Source organism: Rissa tridactyla, chromosome 10 (genome assembly GCF_028500815.1).
Source record: "Rissa tridactyla isolate bRisTri1 chromosome 10, bRisTri1.patW.cur.20221130, whole genome shotgun sequence".
NCBI classification, from domain to species: domain Eukaryota; kingdom Metazoa; phylum Chordata; class Aves; order Charadriiformes; family Laridae; genus Rissa; species Rissa tridactyla.
In genome coordinates this window covers 24306793-24329889 of record NC_071475.1, presented here as the reverse complement: position 1 = coordinate 24329889, position 23097 = coordinate 24306793, and the positions used below count along the sequence as shown (strand labels likewise).

Sequence of the window (23097 nt, the reverse complement as noted above, 5' to 3'; positions counted from 1 at the left end):
AGTAGTTTTCCTTTCCCTCCTGTATGTCCCAAAACCCGCGTCTTGCCAAGTCCACTGGAATGTGTTGACCAGTCACCGCCTGCCGAGTGTTCCCCACCCAACTGCTCTGGATCCAGTTAGTTCCAGAAGCCGCTGGGAGACGGGATGGACAAGCCTCGGTAGCTTCTCTTGGACAACAGCTTAGCAGTAAGGATGCTCTAAGAACAGCCGTTATAATTTTCTGGAGAAACCTACCGTAACAGCTTGTTTGCTTGAGCGACTTGAAAAATTGCGGTCCGATAATGAGGGGAATAAAACGGGAAAAGAGCCGGCATGTCTGTACTGCAGCCCTCTGTGAGCGCTTCCCAGTGCTTCGGTGCGAGACAAAGACAATCGTGCTCGTAGGAGAGCGGCACAGGAATGGAAAGCCACGTTCAGAATGGGGCCAAGCCACCACCAAGTATAAATACAGCAAAACATCAGCAGAGCCTGGGCATCTGTTCGCATTTGCCTTGAGGGGAGTAAGGAAAAGTCAAAAAGTGCTCAGTGCCAGAAACACATTTCTTCCCGTTTTTAGGTCTCGCTTAAAAAGTAGGAAGATGCAAATCTGGCAATGAAAAGCACCTCCTATTCGCAGCCAAGTTAAAAAGGAACTCTCTTTTGGACGGGTAATGTATTTAGGACAACACAAAGCAACGACTTCAGAGACGGAGCGTAGGTACGAAGTTTCCTCTAGAGAAGAGAGGGAGACGGCTCCAGAGCCTCTCCAGACCGAACGCGACGCGCGGACGGGCAAACACTCCAGGGAGTGAAAAGGTGGAAAGTAACAAAGGTGGTACGTTCAAGAATCTCATCAAAATTACTGCCCGATGCTGAGCCACGGATAAATTTCATTCTCGGATGGGCTCTGCCTACAGACACCTGTTTTTCTCCAAAAGCAAGGGTTTTCTGCAGGTTTGCAGCACTGCTCTTCGGCCAGTCAATTCACCGCAGCGCCGCAACTGCGACAGCACAGGTGTGTAGGAATAGTCCTTTCACAGTTCGCTGGTTTGTAAAAAATAAATACAGAAAATCATCCTGAGTACCTCAGTCAGAACTTCTTCTGAGCTACCTTTAAGTTAGTACAACAAGCACAATTAAATCCATTGCTTGATAGACCCTGGTTGAATACGCGTTCTGTCGGAAACGAAGCAACAAAAGACGAATTAAAAAATAAAAAAGTTATGTCTATTCCACTACTAATCACACAAGTTTCTGATTTGTTTTCAGTTAGTAATTCCTACAGAACATGTAAATGAGATATGGTACGTCAATGGGCCTCGAGACATAACTAAGGAGAAACGTGATCAATAAAAACGGTAAATGAGATGAGACACGTGGAAGTCAAACTTCTATTAATACGCGCAAGGCAGCATTTAAAAATTAACAGTACGGAAACGTATTAGTACAAATCTGCATCTACAAGTAAGCACACTCTAGAAAAATAGGATTTTTCCGATTGCAGATGTGATACTTCTGAAATGAAATGGCTGAAATGTTTTTGTCGTAGAAATGTTTGTAACCTACACCATCACTAGCAATAGTGTCTTTAGAAAAAAGCATCAGTCCCTGAGCCAGCAGGTAAGAACCTAGAAGATATTTATATCTATACCATCTATATCTTTAAAAATAAAATTTAAAAAAATTAAGAGTGCTTTTAGCCATAAACTCATAACACAACCGCAGCAGTTAATCTTGGGAAGAGAAGAGGGAAACGTAAGTTATAGAGAAATTGCTACTCCAGTTGCTGACAGGCACGCGGTACCCGTTTAGCAGGTACAGGCCTCCCAGCACCCTCCAGTTTTCCAGCTGGGCCGAGAAAAGGCAGCGCTTCCAACGGCGCTTCCAGAAATAAACACAATGCACCGAATAGGGCGCTTAGCGGTTACCAGTAAGAAACTATCAGCAATTTGGTTATTTGTGTGTCTGTTTGTCTCATCTTTGCTTTAGCTGGAGTGGATTAAAAAAAAAAAAAAAAAGAGATGTGGATTAAAAAAAAAAAAAAAGTGGATTAAAAAAAAAAAGAAAACAAGGCACGGCTTAGCACGCGGCAGAAGGCGACCATCGCTGCGCTACGGAGTACGGGGTTCGGTGCCAAGCGAGCGAAAGAAAGGACAATGTCACCACGCCAGAAGTGAAGGCCGTCACTTCTCCCCGTGCTGGAAAGGACAAACCGCCGCAAGGACAAACGGCATGGGAAACGGGAGGTCCTGCCAAGTGCCACTTTGCACCATGAGCTTATGCCACTTCTCCGAAAAAAACAATTACTTTCTACAGAAATTGAAATGCCAATATTCCAGAAAAACCACGTCCTTGGGTCAAAAGCAACCTTTCCTCAGATGCTGAGCAGCATACGTAGGAACACATTGGAAAATTTTAGGTGCGCGAATGCGTTGGTGGTTGGACGCTGGAGAAAGCTGTTCTGCACGTCCCGCTGCTTCAGATCATCTTTGTTCCCCCGCTGTGTCCAAGCGCAACTGGCTCAAGTGCAAACGGCATCCACGGACGAACGGACGCTTCAGGCCTCTGAAACACAAAACAAAGACAACCAGACGTAAGTGATACAGGAATTACAGTAAACGACAAATTTGCCTTAAAGGAGGAACTAAGTTGTTTGGTTTTTTTGGAAAAGCGTGCGTAACAGCAAAGGCGAAGCCAGAAAATGGTGGCCACCCGCTTCCCTCGGGCTTTTGAGGAGATGGTGGCTGAAACAGACCCATTTTTCAAGTTACGGTCAGACGCCCGGGTTTTTTACGCAAGGGCAGTATGCATAAAGGAGCAAACAACAGCCATGGTGTTCCAAAGCAATTCGGAACTTCCACATTTCAGCAGTCTGGAGAAAAAAGACGTAGGTCCCAGACGCACGTTTGGCCGTTTTATTTGGAAACTGCACGTGCGAGGAGCAGGAAGGCAGGATCACACAGCTGCTGGTTTTGTACAGACGTAAACTGGCTTTACGCGTCCTTTGGTCTTGTCTCTACCTGAGGTCACGCAAAACAGCTCCTGCTGCTCCTTCCTTGAGGCACTGCAAGTTTATTAAACCGATTAGCAGTCGGTATGTTCACGTACGTGAACAAACCCTCTGGCTCTGCAGAGCTACGCGCCGGATGCGAAATGCAGCTGTAGGAGCTCGTACCAGCCAGTTGGCGCAACTGTGTTGCATGCTCTCACGGTGATGCTCAGCCAAGTTACGTGTGAACCGGTTTCTCGTTTAAGGCACAGCTTTCTAACTGGGGGTTCCACAAGCCTAGTCGCCGTTAAGCCACAAAAGCCTTTGGGCTGACAGTTCGTGGAGAGCGGGAGGAACAGCAGAGGAGGAACTCCAGCACGAGTGCTGCGAAGAGCCCCTTCCTGCAGGCGGTGCCAGCTGGGAGGTAAGACATCGCACAAAACCACTGATGTTTCCGTAAGACTTAGCCACATGGATGTGACGGGAGGGGAAAGGGGACAAAGTCCATGGACAGGTGGGAGAAATTGGCAGGAAGATGCCCTTTGTGTGTTTAACGAGCTGATGCACAGTCGCGTTCAGAAGCCAGGCTGGCATGTTGGCGCTGCCCACAGCCGAAGCGGTGTCCAACACACCAAACAGACGTTCCCGCAAACCCTGCGACGGCTGCAGGGTTCTTCGAAGCGCTCCAGCACTGAGTTCTGCTGTACGGAAATACAGGCGCGGCGTTTGGGAAACTAAACGCTGCAGAAGCAGCATCTCCGTAAAGCCGGCGAGAGGCGGAGAAGGGAGCAGAGCTGGAGCCGGTACCGTCAGCAAGACACCTCAGTGGAGACGGCAGCACCAGCAGAGAGACGTGGGTGAGCTCACCCATCCGCATCCCGGTCAGGCACACCGGGGGACACCAACCTTCTGGGTATTAGCTGAATTCTCAGTACCCCGTTATATTAAGGCACCAACTGGCTTGGGACTGGATTGTCGACTCATCTTCCTCTCTACTCGACTCATCTTCCTCTCTACTCCGCATACACCGGTGGGATAACCAAAAACCGCTTCTCCTCTTTTTCCTCTGAATTTTTTTTTTTTTTCCCACTGTATCGAAAAGAGGCGCAGCTGGGATTCCGGCATGCCACCATGCCTATTATTTGAATTTCTTCATGCCTATTTCAGATTCTTGTCTCTGCCTCTGTTCCCGGCTATTGCGCGGGTCTTTTCCTGTGAAGACAGCTAAAATTCCAATAATCCTTCACTCGGTTCTCTTGGCTTTGCCAGGGCAACTTGGTGGTCAGTGTGTTTCAGCATTGTTTTAATGTGTACTGCTGAGATGGACGTTCCACCTATAATTCTGATCGTACCTCAGATAATCTCTGTGCTCTTTCCTGCTAAAATTAAATTTTTATTAGTTTATTCGTAGAGGCTATGGCCAGAAAATACAATAAAAACATCTCGCTTCACTGCCAGAATTTCACAGGTTTTGGTTAAAGCAGACCATTTCACCCGCACCCTGAAAAAACGAATGCCATTCTTCATCTTCCTCCTAATTTGTTGCGCTGATTTCCCCCCAAGCTTTTTAGAGTCCCGACAGATTTTTGCCTGGTTTCTGTCCTTGTTACGGATTTCTGTTGTGCCGTTCATCTTCGGATCAGGGGTTTAAATACCTTGTACCTGCTGTTTCATGGAGAAAGTGTTTCATCCAGAAGTTACCTCAGACTGACACAGCTAACGCCTACGGGCACTCTGTGTAGCAGCCAGTGGGCCCTGGCTCACCAGGAGAGTCAGGTAATTCCTTCTTAGGCAGGTGTCCTGAGCGTGGTTTGAGATTCGGCAGATAAAGAGCCAGAGCAACGTCGGCACGCAGAGCCTTAGCAGCGCTATTTTAAAGGCAGATGCTGGACTACAAAGCTTCTTGGTCTACAAGCCTACAATTGAGGTTTAGCTCCTCCCAAATTATTCATCAGAGAGAGCTATGATGCTAGGAAGATACCCGTTTTCCCACAATGCCGGTATTTATCCTTCTGTATAAGTAACTAACAAACTTTAAAAGGCAGGTGGAGCAAACACACTGCTCTAAATGACGGCACGTACCGAGTGAGGCGGTGCTGCGCGTCTTTGTGGGCTCAGCCTCCCCCAGAACAAAAGCCCTGCAGCTTGGCAGGACAGAAAAGCCACGCTGTCTGCACAGGAACTGAAGGGCTCCGATGATGTCTATGTCGGACTTAATGGACTTAATGGACTGGATGATGTATGTTGGACTTAATAACCCTAGTTACTTGCATAACGATAAAGTCTTCAGCGTTCATAACAGACCGGATCCAGTATATTGCAAAACTTTCTCAAAAAAACGGAAGAGGCATCTGGAGGAAGCAGACCAGTATTATTTCCCTCCTTGGCTAAGTCAGCGATGAGGAAAAGGAGCGGCTAAGCCAGAAGGACAACCCTCACGCTGCCTATGCGTGACACACGCAAGGGAGCCTGGCAAAGTAAGATGCTGCCGCCAACTTTTGAACTCCGCGTTTACAAACACGCTGTCATAACTCAGCAGGTCCTCGTAGCTTCTGCTTTCGCAGCGGCGTGAAGTAAAGCCCTTTCTCTGCGAAGGCTAGCGCTGTAGAGATAAGGCGGTGCTCAGCTAAGCGAGCACGGCGCTCGGGCGGGCTGTGCCCCGCCACCCCCTGGCGCGGAGGGACCACACTCACCTCGTGCTTACTGCCTCGACGCCGACTCAGCGACTGGCTTCTGCACTCCAAAGGCGGTGATGAAAATATTCACAACCACGATAATGAATACCAGGCCAGTTGCAAGGTTGTTGAGGAAATCCAGCTTTCCGTGTTTCGAAGGGTTGTTAAGGTCGTATTTTACTTCAAAGAGAAAGGGGAAAAAAAAAAAAAAAGTTTTAGTTATACGTGTATTTCAAAATCCAGAATAAAAGAATTTTTCTTAACACTGAGCTATTTGCATCAAAGATACTTAAAAGGGAAGTAAGATTTCTGCAGCGTCAGTAAAAGCGCTAAGGGGAAGATCTTTAACCACAAGGAGTCTGTGAGCTTCCAGTAATTAGCATCTAATCTCTGTGGATGCACATGGGAAGTAACGTACACGCAAACATTGCTTGGAATCTTCCGAGTTCTTGATCTCTTGAAACCTAGTTTTGTTGCAGACTTTACACATTTAAAAATTATTTCAGTCTTGAATACGCGAAGCTGGAAGCCTCGGCAAGACGGAATGGGAGTTAAATTTCCTACAGGTAAAATCCCACGGGTTTTTTGCAGGCAGCCCAAGCTCTTTACCAGTGCTGGGTTGGTTTTTTTGTACGGGCGCCCTTCCCCAGCCGTACTCCCTGCCTTGGCACTGACTGTGTCTTTAAAAAGGAAGGGCATTACAGCTGTTAAAGAGAGGAAGATCTCGGCCGTGTAGCTGCAGTCCTTTACACAGAGAGCTTTCCACAGCGTCAGCTGTGTAAACATTTCCTTTTGTTTCTCGCAGTCGTTCTTTGGTTGAACTGCTAACGGGAGTGAGGGAGGAGCACGCGAGAGAGAGAGTACTGATTTAGTATAAGCTTCGATTCCAGGCCTTGTGAAAACAGATAAATGAGTTACATCGGACTGATAATAGACTCGGCGATGGAGTAAAGCCTGTGCTTGTACAGGGCAGCGAGAGGTCCGGGGGCGCTTGCCCGGCACCGCGCGGAAACCCAGGATCTTCCTCTGTCTCTGTTCTCTTGCAGTAAGGGCTCGGCAACTCAAACCCTCTGCCAGATTTCTCTGATGCTGGCGGAATGAGTGCCAATGAATTCCGGAGCGCGTTTTGAGAATCGTCTTTCTCTGTTAGGACTCCTAGTTCTTAAGTGCGGGGATCACCGGAGCTTGTGTGTGCGTGTACAGGACGGACATACGAGAGGAAGTTTAAACCTGACAAGTTTTTACGGCAACATAACTAAAACTTCGAGCTCCTTGCGACAGGCACATCCATAGAGGCGTAGCGTACAACTCCACTGCACGAGACAAACCGTGGTATTTGCTTTTAACACAACGACTCTGTCAACACAGCAGACCTTAACCGCGGGACCACGGCTTGCTTGCTTGTTGAAGCAGTTAAGTAGGAGTGGTGGCAAACACACTCGTGAAGCATTAAGCGCAGGTTCACTTGGTGTCCCCAGTTAGGAAGTCTAATGCTGTTTTGGTTTCAAGGAATTCCAGGCGCCTGTCCAAGTCCCGTTTGCTAAAGCGGTATAGTCAAACTTCACGGGCCAGTTGGAGCGCTGAAGAACAGCGTGGGGGAACTACCTGAAAAGCTTAAGTAGGCATGAAATAATTTAAGCTCAGCAGTACTTAACCCTGAAAATGAGTTTATACACGCGTGTAAAGCATCTGGAGCTACGTGGCTGCTTGCATCCCAACAGCACCTGGAAGGACTCCGGTACTGTCACGTGAAGGAAGCAGAATAAATGAAATGGAGTAATTAATCCTGAAGCGTGGAAGGAAAGCACTTCAGACAGTTGGTTTAAAAGAGAAAAGGCAAAAATGGCCTAATGCGTTTTGCGAGTTAAAAGAAATCGCGCTCAAAGGAGAACTCACGCTTTCAGACCGTCCCTTTGTCCCAAAGAGGGGCACAGAAGACAAGCATCGCTTGCCAGTTCAGGCGGTGCGCTAAATTTTGAAGTAGAATCACAGTAATCCTATCTTTGTGATTATAGTACTTAAGATGAGGGTGTTTGTGAAAATGTTCTTAAGAACAGCTATTCTTTAAGTCTTTGATTATAGTGGGATTAGATTACTATGATTCCATGCCATTTAAACTATTTCAAGACATTCTTTGCTTTTCTTCCAAAAAGTTAAGATTACCAAATCACTTTCAAGGACAGGTTTGCTGAACATTTTTCAAAATATTTTTGTGAAAGGCTCTTCGGAAGGAGGAAAAGCTTTTAATCCCTAGTAGAGAACTGTGAGAACTGTCAGCTCCTGGGAGAAACCTCAGTCTCACGGAAAGAAAACTTGATGGTTGCAGACTTTTGTTTGAGAGCTTATGAGAGGCACAATTTTGCGGCTGGACAGAAAGGCAAGCTGTTCCTGCGGGCCAAACCTACCAAATCAACATTGTGAAGAGCAAGTTCTTCCTATGACGCCTCTATCTTTGTACCTTCATGTCCTGTTTCCTTTCTTTGGGACTTTTGAGCTCAGCACGACAGCACGGCTCCAATGGCAGCCCACCACCCGCCGAGGGCTTCGTCAGCCTCGGAGGGCGCAGGCTGGGCTCCTCCTGCAGCTCACGGGTTTCCAAGTGGTCTGTGAACTCCACCTCAGCCCAACCTTGGAGCTGGGCTGCCGGGTGCCCTCTTTACTCTCAATGTGACACAGATAAAAATTACATTGACCCACTTCGGCAATGCCTGGCAGAAACAAGCATTAAAAAGCAATTTCTCAGCATATATTGAAAATTATTGCCCAACAAACAACAAGGAACTTGTTTCCAGGCCCAAAGCCTGCTTAACTGAAACAACCATCAGGGAGATGCCTTCAAGCAAGAAACGTGTTAAGTGTTTTGCTGGTTTTAACATGACTCTCTTCCCACATAGAATCACAGAATCACAGAACGGTGGGGGTTGGAAGGCACCTCTGGAGATGATCCCGTCCAACCCCCTGCCAGAGCAGGGTCACCCAGAGCAGGTGGCACAGGAACGCGTCCAGGCGGGGTTGGAATGTCTCCAGAGACGGAGACTCCACCACCTCTCTGGGCAGCCTGTGCCAGGGCTCTGCCACCCTCACAGCAAAGAAGTTCCTCCTCAGGTTTAGGTGGAACTTCCCATGCTCAAGTTTGTGCCCGTTACCCCTTGTCCTGTCCCCGGGCACCACTGAGAAGAGCCTGGCCCCATCCTCCTGACACCCGCCCTTTCAGTATTTATAAGCGTTGATAAGATCCCCCTCAGTCGCCTTCTTTCCAGACTAAAGACCCAAATCCCTCGGCCTTTCTTCATCAGAGAGGTGTTCCTGTCCCCTAATCATCTTGGTAGCCCCAGTATCGTCAGGTTGCTTTTTCCAGTCGCTTTGTGGAATCTCCTCTGAGCCGGGCCCTGGATTTTGCTCTCGTACCTACTCTACCAAATGCAGAGACAGCTGCATTCTGTATTCTGTCTCTTTCATAAGACAGAAAAAAGCTACGTCAGCTGCATATCAATAGTACCAGCCTTATGCATCCTGGTTTCCTAGGAACTTTCTCCTTGGACAGAAAGTCGTTTTTTCAGTTGTGCTAAAAAATGGAACACTGAAAGACTAACAGAGATGCCAAAGGTGGCACCTATAACTCAGTAAATGCCACGTGTGAACTCTGGCTATCACCTTCAAGGGTTTGCATTTACAGTAGACTTAAGATCTGTCATATAATATCCCATTAATTTAAAGGAAAATATTCAAAAAAAGCTATGAGAATAAATGATCATGTATCACTCGCAAAATAAGTGATCCATAGCTGTTTTCTACCAGTGAAGGTGCCATTTATTTCACTGAATAATGGGGTTCGATTGATGCTGAAACCTAAACATTTCCTCTGATTTCCACAGGTGTCTTTGATCGAGTCTCCAAAGTTACGGTGTAGGGTTTTGGGTGCTGCTACTGAATGTTGCAGGTTTTCAGCCACTTTGCAAAGTGCCTCCGGATTCTTTCTGCATTTTGCCTTGCAAAAGCACAGAGGAAAACACCACAGTAGGTCAAGATAGCAACGAGAAGTACTGAAGACTTGTTTTAGGTCAAAACAGAAAACTCAGTTTTCCGGAAAAGTGCTGTCTCTCCACTGTCTGTGGAATTTTAGTTGGGCTTTTTTTGGCAATTCATGCTCAGTGATGACATTGTTTTAGAAATTAGCCTGGTTCTATAGCTACTTAGATCAATATTCTGCTTCACAGAATAAGGCAGAGGCTGTACGATGTACATGTCCTACTAATCCAGCAATACTAACTTAAAATACCTGATTTTTAGAGACAATTACTGTTTCTTGTGCCTCACAGCACTGTACTTACTAATACCGAATAGTGGAACCTCTGTTTTTGAGAACAGCAAAGACGCTGCACTGAACTTGTAGGAATGTGAAGGTCCGTCCTCCACAAATCAGACAGAAAGGGGAGAGCAGGGGAAGGCAGGGAGCAGGGGACTAATTCTACAGCTGACTCATTTAATGTCTCCAAAGCACGCACTAACACATCTCCTCCTTCAACCCATTCTCTCAAAATGATTTTTAGCCTATTTTAAATGTATTGCATTGCGTTTCTTTGGCAGAACGTAGAAAAGCTTTCCCCAGCAATAAGCAGAATTCAAGACAATCTATTTGTCGTCCCAGGATGCGACCTGGGACTGTGTTTTCTTACTATACGTCATTTCAGATTTTTTGACCGAAGTCATAGTATGTGGATAATACACGAGGTACGTTCTTCTGGTGAAATCTTGCTCCAAATAGCCTATTTTTCTTTTTAGCTTTAATTTCAGTTTAGCACAGGTTTGAAAATTAACAATAAAGTACATTTCTACTGTTCACCACCCAGAGACTTCGGATGCTTGAATAATCCCCTATATTTAAAACTAAGGGTTGGGGGGTTTTTTTCACTATTGTCAAGCTTTTGCTATCAAGCCTTTGATTTGAGTGCAGAAGCACAAAAATGAACTGTGGCATATTGAAGACAATAAGCCACACCAACACGAATACGGACATTTCAACTTTCACTTCTGTTTTGGGGTTTTATGTTCACAAGATATTCTTACAGTATTACTTATGATATGACTGATACAGAACAAATACATTTCAGTCATAAGATTAAGTAATAGGTCTTGCCAGAAACAGTATTATGAAACTAGGCAGGCTGCATGATCCTATCTGGCCTATTAATGTTTCTTTTACAGTATTTCATCATTTTCCTTCCTCCTCAGGCCCTCGGAAAAGAAAAATATTCGTGCTCTGGGCAAATGAGTATGAGGAAGTTGATCAAAACTGAAGATTCCAAATAAAGCTGCCTTTACTGCTTTTGTTGCAGTATTTCTATGGTCTTAAGAGAAAATTGTAATCGATTCTGAGGCAAAGGCTTTCAAATATAACAGCTTTTTAAAAATAAATGGGGAGTCTATATACCATCTTACAGGTTGCATCCTGCAAGAAAAATACGAGTCGATGGTTCTTGCTGTTGCTACGTACCAAGGAATATCAGGAGCACTCCCACCATAACTTGCAGGAAGAGCGACAGGCTGATAAGAACGATGAGTGGGATGTAGAAGGAAAAAGAAGGTCCTTGCTCCATGACGGCTTTCAGCTGGGACGCATTGGCCATCAGCAGGGCAATGTCCAACATGCTCTCCGCGGCGCTCTTCTTATTTGCGTAGTGGTTGATATTCATCGGTCCGTTTCTTTGAAACCACGGCGACGTTCTGCGCTACAATTGGGAGAGGGGGGAAAAAGGTTATTCACATCTCTTTTAATTGGTGCAGTCAGCGAGAGACGACTTGGCCCATCGACTGATTTCCGTGATCATCCCGATAGAGTAAGAGCAGTATTGAGATCATCAGCGCATCTTTTTCGCTGTTACCACTGTCCTCCCTCTGATAAGAGAGCAGTGAATAGTGTCTGTCCTGGACTTCGGCAGACACGCTTTTTCCAGCTTGTAGGACCAGTCAGTGTGTTTCTACCCTGAGAAAAGGAAAGATTGAAAAAGCCGAAAAACATGCACTGGGAAAAGCTGGGAGGGAAAAACCACCGTAAAACAACCGAGCAAACAACAAGTTGTTGCAACTAATTTACTTCTAAAGGCAAACTTATAAACATAAATATTCGTTAAACTCACTCATCACACACTCATCACGCTTCTACGTATTTCTCTAATTACTCACAAGTCGTATTTTGAGGATTTATGTGGAAGTTGGCCACTGCAGGAGCTTTGCTTGACCTTTCCCCACTGCTCCGTGCCCTGCCATGCCACTGCCCCGGCCCATCCATACACAGTGAGCTCTTTTCCATTTAAATATCATATGATCTGGGGTTGCCAAGCACTCTCCAACTACAAGGGAAACATTTCTTTCCATTTTCACATCAGTGCTTGTGGTTTTCTGTTGGTTTTGTTTTTTTTGTTTTTTTTTTTTAAAAAAAAGAATACTCCTGTGAACAAACAGGAAAATAAAAACCAACTGCAGGGCAAAACCAGAGCTGGTTAACCCAGCGGGATGAACAAAACGAGTGTTTCCTGATGATGGTACATACGACCCGACTTGGAGTCTGACAGCTCATCTCCATGGGGCGCCTATTTCTCTATTAGACGCAGTTTAGGTAACAAGCTTGGGCTTAGGTGCCTAACTCTGCGATGGAGAACGAGCAGGTAACCCTCTTTTCTGCAGCCTCTGGACAGCTTAGGAACTTCATTCTCGCTGCTTTTACTTCTAGACTTTATTTTCGAAAATAATACACAAATATATTAAGGGTAAGCTTATTCTGACTTCTTCAAACCTGCTTCTTAGAGACCTTTTTACTGCAGAAGTGTGACCCCGCTTGCCAGAAAATACTGTGAGGAAGGTCTCTCTTTGGAGGTTAGTTCAAATGCAGAAAACGCCCTCTAATTACTCTCTTCAGCCGCGCTAACAGCTATCAAATTTCCCACTCCAAAGCCAGGTTCGCCACTGCCCAGACTTAAAAGTGTCCTTTTAAGCAGGACAGACACTGATGCATACAGCAAACACGCTGCCAGTTTTCACAGGGCAGCCAAATACCAAACTTGACCTATTTTCACCAGACACTCTGTAATCAACCACAATCTAAATATTTTACCGAGAGAAAAATGTCGTGGGGCAGCAGCAGACTTCTTTTTTTCTGCAAAGAGACGGAAGCCGTGTGATCACCGCTTCACACGGACGGCTCCTCTACTGAGCCCAAGCTCCTGGGAAGAAAACGGCTCTGGGACGGATGCTGACTTCGGTCGGGAAGAACTCGATACTCATTTGGTTCTGTCTATATCCCATAACCTGAAAACGCAATTTGGCTGGGAAATCTGTCCCACGTTTGTCACCTTTGCTCTCCCCCGGGAAAGCCTCCTCTCCCCACCCTCCCGCCCCATTAAAACACTCTCGCATTTGGATGCTTCAGAAAAAATACTGTAATTCTAATACACCATCCACCAGAAGCACTAAACCAGGTGTGGATGTTCATTCCTTTACGGAAAGCGGCACGGAATATACGCCGGCAGCACTCAGCAGAAAAATCCAGGCTACGTTTTTCACCGTTCGCTGTGCAGTAAAAAGCCAAACACACACATTTAGCTGTTGGTTACCTACTGCCAGCGGCGTTAAGAGGGGACGGGGCACTAGGTGTGTAACAGCAGAATTCTGTTTCTGGGCATGAATTTATAAGAAACTCCTCTCAGTAGACTGCAGCAGTAATATGATCTACTTTGTCACAAGTTCATAATAGAGGAAGTTTTTTTTTTTCCTAGGTCTAGCAGCTGATTACCTCCTTTCTGCCAAAAATACTGACTTTGAAATATCTATTGGGTCTACGAGGCCGCAGCGCGTAACACTGGCAAAAACTGCACGGGTAGCCGTGACTCAGTTCTTAATCCTGACGGAAGGGGACTGCAGTGAAAACATGACGACCGGTTTCTTTGTTTTCACTTGATGTAGGAATGTGATCACTTTGGACACGGCTTTTTTTTTTTTTTAACTATACAAAGGAAAAAATAGTCTGGGCTACATCTTCCTTTCGGTTACAGCTGTGACTACACTCCACATGAACAGCAGAATGTCATCTTGTCTTTTTCCTGGGGAAATGTACTTTTAGGACCTTGCTCTTTGCTAATGTTCCGTATGGTCAAGCTGCAGGCGGAAAAAAACAGGCTATGGCGTTTGAAGGACAGTGGGAGCAAAGGTCTTGAGTCACTTCCGAAGTCCAGCGGACTTTTCAAAGTATGGTGCTGCTAAGGCAAACTAAGGCAAAATTTCTCATTCCTGGAATGACAACAAATGACAAAAATGGCATTTTACTCTGTTAAGAGGCTTTCAGCTACCACTCCTGAAAGCAGACTGGTTCAGAATCGGAACTAGGCATATGGAGAACTGAAACATCGGTTCTGAGCTTTTCCTCAGCCTGTGATCTTGCTTTCTGACAGGAAAAGGGACCCGTAATCATGAAAGCCCCAGAAACAATCATTTCCCACCTCCTGACTGAGAAATGGAGCTTTCTGACTCATGCTGGAATGCCATAAAACAAACCCCCCAAAAAAAGGCAAATTAGCCTTGCCTTCTGGAAGCAAGTTGAAGGCAGCTGCCAAAAGCATTGAAACAAATGCAGTCAGCCCCATGGCAGAAGTTTTTAAGACCAGATTACACGTTACCCAGCAATACAGAGACAGGCAATGACAGGAGAGCTGCTGCCTTAACCTCAGGATAATGACAGCCACGTACAACATAAATTATACGGGAACCTTGTTACGTGGCTTTATGGTTTCAGGGAGATGCCAAGCCTGCAGCAACCCACGCAGCCCGCCGCGCCAATGTACGCTTACTGCGCCGTCATCGCCTGCATGGCTTCCAGAGAGGGAGAGGGAAACTTCTGGAGATTTTCTGGGATGCGGGTAAAGTCAGGCTTTTCCCGCCAGGTGCCACCCGGCAGGAGAACAGGACATATTCCACGCGACCCGATCCGTCTCAATGTACTCAAACCACCTCCACTAGACATTTTCAATATTCAAATCACCCGGCACAGACAAGCCGATCCCTTCAGCCGGGGCCACCAAATGAGTCTGAGGCAGGACAGCATGTGCGTTCACACGCGCGTGCGTCAGAGCCAGGTGTAGCTGGAGCTGCTCTGTCTTCCTTTCCCCGTCAGTAACAGCCTGCTCTCAGGTTGCCGGCAGAGCATCAGCCCCTGAGCAGCACAACCTGCCGCGCCGTCCCCCCAGTCACAAAGAGGAGAGGAGAGACAAGAACACCTCCCGATGCTGCGCCGTCTGCGACTGGAAGAAGCCCTTGTGGAGGAGCTGACCTTCCCGGCCACGCGAGGTTGTCCCTACAGACGGTACCGCTCCACGTCTCCGCGCAGCAGCGGGGTCCGTTTGCTTGCCCAGAGCACTGCAGTTTGCGAGGACAACGCCAAGGGGCTGTATCAGGAGCTGGCACCTTTTCGCTTCTCTAAGACTTCACGCTAGGATTGAACGGTGTTGGATACACCGTCTCATGGACAACTGGGTGGGTATGGACTTTGCTGCTGCTTCGCTTCGTTTTAACGCTACACCCAGAAGAACTGAGTCCCTTTGAAACACAGAAAGGATTTATTCATTACATCCATTAAAAAATAAATAAAAGTGGCGAATGTCCTTCGATGCTGAGTTTCCTGAATCACGTCTGAGACCCACCTGGTGATTCAACAGGAAGGAAACAGCGCTGAAAATGGAAACATTTGAAAACAAATAATAAAGTATCTTTGCTGAATACAGTAACTTGTTATAGTAACGATTTCTGCTTCTATTACAGCATGAAATCGCTACTTGGGACAAAATTTATGCGGCTGTTTGCTCAACAGAGTATTTATCAAACACGAGCAACTGCTGAAGCAGTCAAATTAACGCGCTGGAAGCCTGGCCAAAAAAAAGCAAAGCCCAAGAGTCATTTTTTTTTTCTTGTCCAACTTGACCTCACTGATTTTCCCCAGGTGGTACCCGTTAGTCTGTCCGGAGAAGACAGGTGGGGTTTTTGACGTGCCAGTAATCCACAGAGAAAAAAAACACTAGTGAAAATTAGGCCTATTTTGCATCTGTATTTAGCACTTGGTTGTGTTAGTTTCTGCGTCTCTGCCCTATGAATGCAGGAGGAATGAAATCATTTGGATTCTGAGTGCAAGTTTTTAGGATTCATTCCTTCTCTTCTGGTACACTCCCAGGTACTTTACTCAACTATATATATGCTCCCCTAAAGAGATGTTTTAAGAAAATCTTAAAAAAAAAAAGCCAAAACAAAAGCCCCCCCCCCCAAAACTGTAAAAGACAAATACGGTCTGAACCAACAGGACCTTGACGTTTCCAAGTTGAGAGTCAGAGCTGTTAGGAATGCTGAATTTACTGTTCTTGTGATGAAGTTAACCGGCGCTTGCCGCAGCACAAGACCGGTTACTGTTTTCTTCTTAAATCCCACTAGAAAACCAGTACTTTGCAGTCAGCGAGGTGAACTTCCAATTTCCCAAATGAATGCTTTGAACCAGGAACTGCAAAGCAGAAGCCAGAAGCACAGCCTGAGTGGCTCGAATTTTGATTTGCAATTTGTAATTGCGGCTCTTAATATCAGCTGGGACTGCAGGGCCCAGAGCTCAACGTCTTCTGCGTGTCAGGCCCCGCGTGTCTTATCTGGGTTCTGAAAACATGCAAACACTTATTTTAGTATTGGTACGGTATCAGCCCTAAACACTTCCATGGTGTATTCTGACTTTAAATCATCATGCGGTAGAATGCCTTTATTAAAACCAGGAGACCCACAGTTTTGTGTGGGGTAACTGGGAAAATAACGCTGATCATTATTTATATATTCCAAACAATTTGTGCTTCTCATTAATAATACCTTCCTTCAGCTGTCAGAAGGTTCTTTGCCTTCAAGTACATTTACTCTGAAACAGAGTCTTCATAATCTTTGGCTTGCTCTAACTCTGCATACACTTTTCTTTCTATTACAGGATAGCGATTACTGCAATTGTATGGCAGCTTTTAGATGCTTTTAAAAGCCGAACAGCCTCGATTCAAAATGAGATGGGACAAGCTTGTTGATCAAGATGACCTCTGCGTTTGCAATCTCATGGAGCAAGCTTCCTTAAATTCTTTTGGTTAGGAACAGTCTTAATTTTAACATAACAGAAACATGCTACGTAATAATGAGGCTGTGTGAATAAAAGGCTGAGTCATACTGATCTCACAGGGGACTGTTCTTTACTGTGCCTTGTAGAATCACAGAATGGTTCGGGTTGGAAGGGACCTTAAAGATCACCCAGTGCCATCCCCCTGCCCTGGGCAGGGACACCTCCCACCAGCCCAGGTCGCTCCAAGCCCCGTCCAACCTGGCCTTGGACACCTCCAGGGATGGGGCAGCCACAGCTTCCCTGGGCAACCCGGGCCAGGGGCTCACCCGCCTCACAGCTGAGAATTTCTTCCTGATATCTCATCTAAATCTCCCCTCTTTCAGTTTAAATCCCTTACCCTTCATCCTATTGCTCTACTCCCTGATCCAGAGTCCCTCCATATCCTTCCTGTAGGCCCCCTTCAGGTACTGGAAGGCTGCTATAAGGTCTCCCTGGAGCCTCCTCTTCTCCAGGCTGAACCCCCCCAAGTCTCTCAGCCTGTCCTCATAGCAAAGGCGCTCCAGGCCTCTGAGCATCTTCATGGCCTCCTCTGGACCCACTCCAACAGCTCCGTGTCCTTCTTGTGCTGAGGACTGCAGAGCTGGACGCAGTACTCCGGGGGGGGCTCACCAGAGGGGCAGAATCCCCCCCCTCGCCCTGCTGCCCACGCTGCTGGGGATGCAGCCCAGGAGGCGGTTGGCTTTCTGGGCTGCAAGCGCGCATTGCTGGCTCATGCTGAGCTTCTCGTCCACCAGCACCCCCAAGTCCTTCTCCTCAGGGCTGCTCTCAAGCCATTCTCCACCCAACCTGGATTTGTGCCTGGGATTGCCCTGTCCCGCGTGCAGGACCTTGCACTTGGCCTGGTTGAACTTCATGAGGTTTGCACGGGCCCACCTCTCCAGCCTGTCCAGGTCTCTCTGGATGGCATCCCTTCCCTCCAGCATGTCAACCGTGCCACACAGCTTGGTGTCGTTGGCAAACTTGCTGAGGGTGCGCTCCATCCCACTGTCCATGTCACCGACAAAGATGTTAAACAGCACCGGTCCCAGTACTGACCCCTGAGGAACACCACTCATCACTGGTTGCCACTTGGACATTGAGCCACTGACCACAACGCTCTCAGTGCAGCCATCTGGCCAGTTCCTTATCCACCCAGTGGTCCATCCATCAAATCCATGCCTTTCCAATTTAGAGACCAGGATGTCACGCAAGACAGCGTCAAACGCTTTGTGTAAGTCCAGGTAGATGACGTCGGTTGCTCTCCCCTTATCTACCAATGCTGTGGCAACATCGTAGAAAGCCACCAAGTTTGTCAGGCACGATTTGCCTTTGGTGAAGCCATGTTGGCGGTCACCAATCACCTCCTTATTTTCCATGTGCCTTAGCAGAGATTCCAGGAGGATCTGCTCCACGCTCTCGCCAGGCACAGAGGTGAGACTGACCGGTCTGTGGTTCCCCGGGTCTTCCTTTTTTCCCCTTTTTGAAAATGAGGGTTATGTTTCCCCTTTTCCAGTCAGCGGGAACTTCACCAGACTGCCACGGCTTTTCAAATATAACGGAAAGCGGCTTGGCGACTTCAGCTGCCATGTGTTTTGCAATAGTCTTTCTAATCAAAACTGTTAAAAAGCTGCTTTTGTTTAAAAAGTAATTTTCTAAGCTTTTTAAGTATTCACCTTTAAGAAAAACATTGCACGTCAAACTTTTCCAGATCTTTTAGTGGTAACTTCACATTCAGGAAAAATTCCAGTTATACCAAAAAGGAGAAGGATCAGACATAAAAGGAATAATACAGGACTAAAACAGAACACAATTTCAGAACTTTACTCTTTTTTTTTTTTTTTTTTAAGATCAACCCTACTGCTACAGAATTGAACTAGTAACTTTATACAATTATTTAATAATCCTCATTATTTCTGCCCACATCTCCACCACCCACATACTGAAAATGTAATGGGCCATACTTGGCCATTCCGAAATCGGACTTCCCCTCTGTCTCAAGAGATCTTGCTGACCTACAAAAATAGGGAAAAGACTCTACAAAGAAAAAAAATATTCTTCCAACAAAAACATATTAACCTATATTAGTTATTTAATGGATTATTAGATCCTTTGTACACCCCTTCAGAAGATATTTCTTTCCCCCAGGTAAAGTATTAGATCACTAGTTCAGCTGAGCGCTGACTCAAGAGAGAAATCCCCCTACATCTGGACTGAATCATCAGTTATATTTCCTGTAGGAATTCCATTTGGAGGAGGGGAGGAGAATCCGTTCGTACAAGTACGCCAGCGTAACACTAACTAGCTCGTGAGACTCCTGCAATCTCATCTTGAGACAGTATGGTTGCAGGTAAATAAAGGAAAAAAAAAATAAGGAAAAACTCCACCTGTGTTCGTATTTCACAGACAACACCAATTTTCTAGCATCTTTCAAAGCCTGTGCTTAAGAAGAGCCACTTTCTATGTGTTAAGACAGAAAATGCAAGTTGACTACACTAAGAAAACAAAAAAAAAGTGGTAACGATGCTAAAAAGTTAGAATGAAAAAAAATGGGAAAGTCCCAGCCATGTTAGCTCAGGGCAGAGCACAGTTTTCCTAAAGCTATAGTGGCTCCAGGACCAAGCTGGAATACTTTTACTCGTGAATTGGCTTAAAAATAATCATCACACCTGATGACTAACTTTGTGAAACGAAGCAGTAACTTGAACTAGTTCATACAGCTATTTAAACAGAAGTTTTCTCCCGTACGATTTTTTTTTCCTGCTACTACTTTTTTTTTTTTTTGCAGTGCTGCTGCTCACTGCAGCGATTTGGTGTTCTAACACTGTTTCTCACAACTGGGCCGTGGGCTGCCTATTTGGTGGTGTTAACGCGGGGCTTGTTTATTCTAGCTGCTTCACAAAAAGCAGCCCAAAACTTATCACCGGTAGTTTCAAGATCCGGAGTGTATCCAATGCTCCAAATTCAGTTTGATACAAGTAATGCTTTAGCACATGCCCTCTCATTCTACGGGCGGTACAATCATTTCAAGTTGTACAGACCTGAAGTTTGTTACTTGCTGACGATGCCAAGAAACTGTCCTGTCCCAAATTTACTGATGAATTAATACACAATTTTGAATACATTTTTTAGTAACAACATGACTGTAACAGAAGCCAGCTATTCCAGAGCTGTTCTTTTCTACTATCCAGCTCTTGTTCACCTTTTTCATAGCTCTTTAACTCTTTCACAACCCGCGTTTCCTGTTACCTTGGAAATGTTACACTAGGTTTTACAACGTGGCGAATCTAGACTGGTTTGATATGGACCATGGGCAGGGAAAGCATACGGAAGATGATGAAAAAACAGTCACTAGCCGCATTTGTATGAACAAACCCTTTGCAGAAGCGGCCAGACACTGCTGCCACGCGTAATTATTCGCATTAGTCAGTGAGGTGTGCTAGGCCAACCCAATACTAGAAGCAAGGAACTTCTTACTTCCAAAAGCTTGACAGCTGCTAAAAAAAAATTAAGCAAATTAATGACGGAGTTAAAATAAACCACATTAAACCACTGTGTGACCACTCATTCAGAATTACAGTGGGCTTAACTGGGCTTTTTTAAATTCGTGTGCTCCTACAATGCCTTGAAGGTGAGACAACTCCATCTGCGTTCCATGCAGCTCTCCCGCCGGAGCAGGCAGCGCTCTGCCGCTCTACTGCTGGAGATGCGCAAGAGAACCCGTTCCGAGGAGAGGGCAGATGCCAGGGTGGGCAGTAAGCAAACCAGCATGGTCCCAAAGCTCGCGATGCTGCGAGCGCTCCTAAAAGCAGACACTTAACACACTTTCGACTCCACTGCTGAAGATTTAGGCACCTGCGGATTTGTGGTCTCTCCGGGGCGAGTTGGCTGCTGAGCCAGGGCGCTCTTTTGTTCGTCTGAATTGTGAACGTGGTCAGATTTTTTTAAGGTATGTCCTGTTCCCAGGTTGTCTTTTAAGAAATCCTTCCCCATCTGTTTTACCTCCCATACGCTTATTTTTATTTTTGTGAGAAAATGAAAAAAAGAGTCTGTAAAGTTCTCTGAAGTTCTACTGTATACATATAATACAATATAATAGTACGTCTCGCTGCTTATTCTTTATACGGCACTCACATTGAACTTGCAGTTTCTGTGGGAAAGACGTAACAAAATGATGATTGCTTGCAACTGAAGATGAAGTAAAACAGGAAAGTTGCAGGAAAATTCTTGAAGCAGACCAAGTTAAAAAAATAAAATCCCCATGACTAGTACTTGTGATGCAATCACAACTCTTTGTTAATAAATAAAAGAAAATTGCGGAGAAGTCAGTGATTTAAAGGAAATCCCTTCAGGCCACCAGTTTGACGTGCGTATCCCAGCCTTGATTCTCTTTGGGTACTTTCCGGATTTATTAAAACCGGATTTATTTTTTTTGGTACGATATTCCTGACCTACAGGGGTTTGTCAGGAAGGGAAGAAGGACAGATCTGCTACACAATCAGCCCAGTCTGTCTGTAACCAGAAAGTTTTACCAGTGACGTAGAAGGCGGTTTAGTACAACTGTTTCTATGTGGCACAGGCTTCAGTTGGAATAAGAGCTGCTTTTTAGAGTTTAACCTCTTCCAAAACAACATAAAAGATGCTCTTTTACCAGTCTGTCTTTTCAGACAAGTGGCATGCTTAGAAAACATCCCTCACGTGTAAACAGAATATGGGATAAAACGCTTTCCAGTGAAGAACTCTGGTCGTGTTCTGACTACACGGAGTAGTATAAAGCTGGGTATTTCTCTTCTTGTTTTTATTTGGATCACTGTATGGAAAAAAACCCCAAGCATGTAGGCCCAACCCTTTAAGTAATTCCTCCTACTTTTGAGCTCGCTTATCTCCTGTGTAGATACCCCAGAGTAACTTTTCCATCCTCTCCCAGGTCACCTGGGAGGAAAATCGCCCCAGGTGCCGGTGGGGTCCGTGCCCGGGAGGACACCCTCTCGGCTGGCCCGTGTGGCAGCTGAGGGGACACCCTGCCAGCGACTAAAATGGGGTTTTCTTTTCAGTCCTTCGCCGGCACTCGCCCATCTTTGAAGCGAGGCAAAATGGGACGCCTGCGGCGGCATCCCTGCAAAATCGGAGCTGAATTAACGGAAGACGTGTAAAAAACCCATCCCGATCGTGGAGCGGTGGCGGCGGCAGGGCGCAGCCAGCACACCGTCCCTGCCCGCAGCTCCCTCCCTCCCTCCCGCCCGGCCCGGCGGGCTGCCGGGGGCACCTGCAGCTCCGCGGCCCCGCCAGGCCGCCCCGGGCCCGCCGCCCCGCCGCTGCCCGGCCCCGCCGGGCCACCCCCCGCCCTGCTCCCGCCCGTCCCGCCCGCGCCCACCGCCCGCCGCCCCGGCCCTACCCGCTCGACGGCCGCCGGCTCCGCGCCCTCCGCCTGCCCGTTCAGCTCGTAGGTCTCGCTGCCGGAATCCATGGCGGCGCGGGGGAGCCCCGGCTGCCCGCGGGGAGCCCTTCGGTGCCGGCCGGGCCCGGCGCGGCGGGAAGGGGCGCTGAGGAGAAGGTCTCCAGCCGGGCAGCGGCCCCGTCCCTCCCGCTCCTCGCACAGGCCGCCCTCGGGCCGTCTCTGCGGCCCGCCCCGGCAGGATCCCGCCCTCCCCACCGGGGAGGCCGCGGGGCGGGGCGGGGAGCGGGGCCGGCGTGGGGCCAGCCCGGGGCCGGGGCCGGGGCCGGGGCCGGGGCCTGGGCGGCGGCGTGGCCCAGGCCCCTCCGGCTTAAACAAAACAGCTTGGGTTTAAGCCCAAATTTCCCACGTTGGCCAAGAGTCATGGTTTATGCCGTTCTGGGGAGGAGTACAGGTAATCGGCAGTGCACGCAAAGGTTTCATTTGAGAAAAATATCTTGGCAAAAAGTGAAGGCTAGGGTTTTATTTTAAGAGTGCTCTCATCGGAGTTTTTAGGTTTTCAGTGCCGGTATACTTTTTTTTTTTCATGATACTGTTTTTTTCCCCTCCTTTTCCCACCTGTGCCGTGGCAAAGGCCGCACATAAAAACGATTAACAAACAGGTTTGATGGTGATGGGACATCAGAGGAACACTTGGTGATATCGGACTAAAGCCAATGAATACAGGTAACCTCGCAGTTCAGCAACGTTCTTATAAGTTATAAATCAGTAGTGCCATTAGTGTGAGCCAGCATGAATGACAGGAGAAGCTACGAGTTTCACAGCAGGTTGGTTAAGAGTAAGGCAGGTCCCTAGGAACAGGACCAGGCTGAAGAAACTGACCACCAAAACATGCTGCAAGCCAAAG

At 46.9% G+C, this 23097-nt stretch overlaps 1 protein-coding gene across 2 annotated transcripts; it reads right to left on the bottom strand.

The window, feature by feature from the left end:
* Nucleotides 1-1352: 1352 nt before the first annotated feature.
* On the bottom strand, nt 1353-22430 carry NINJ1 (ninjurin 1). 2 transcript variants are annotated; one of them, XM_054216833.1, is made up of 4 exons: nt 22191-22430; nt 11138-11372; nt 5662-5823; nt 1353-2544 (listed from the first exon to the last, which is right to left on the bottom strand). In XM_054216833.1, exons 1-3 carry the CDS (start codon nt 22260-22262, stop codon nt 5669-5671), a joined length of 462 nt encoding a protein of 153 aa, XP_054072808.1. In that variant the 5' UTR covers nt 22263-22430; the 3' UTR covers nt 1353-2544; nt 5662-5668. The 2 variants fall into 2 exon arrangements, with proteins under 2 accessions (XP_054072808.1, XP_054072809.1); XM_054216834.1 differs by lacking the exon at nt 22191-22430 and adding an exon at nt 11827-18276.
* Nucleotides 22431-23097: the final 667 nt, after the last annotated feature.

Excerpts from the sequence above, each read along its gene's own strand:
- NINJ1 (XM_054216833.1), bottom strand. The coding sequence starts at position 22,262 with ATGGATTCCGGCAGCGAGACCTACGAGCTGAACGGGCAGGCGGAGGGC. Across the intron at positions 11,373-22,190 it reads AGCCGGCGGCCGTCGAGCGG|CGCAGAACGTCGCCGTGGTT; the intron begins GTAGGGCCGGGG and ends TCCCAATTGTAG. Across the intron at positions 5,824-11,137 it reads AGTGCTCCTGATATTCCTTG|TAAAATACGACCTTAACAAC; the intron begins GTACGTAGCAAC and ends TTCTCTTTGAAG.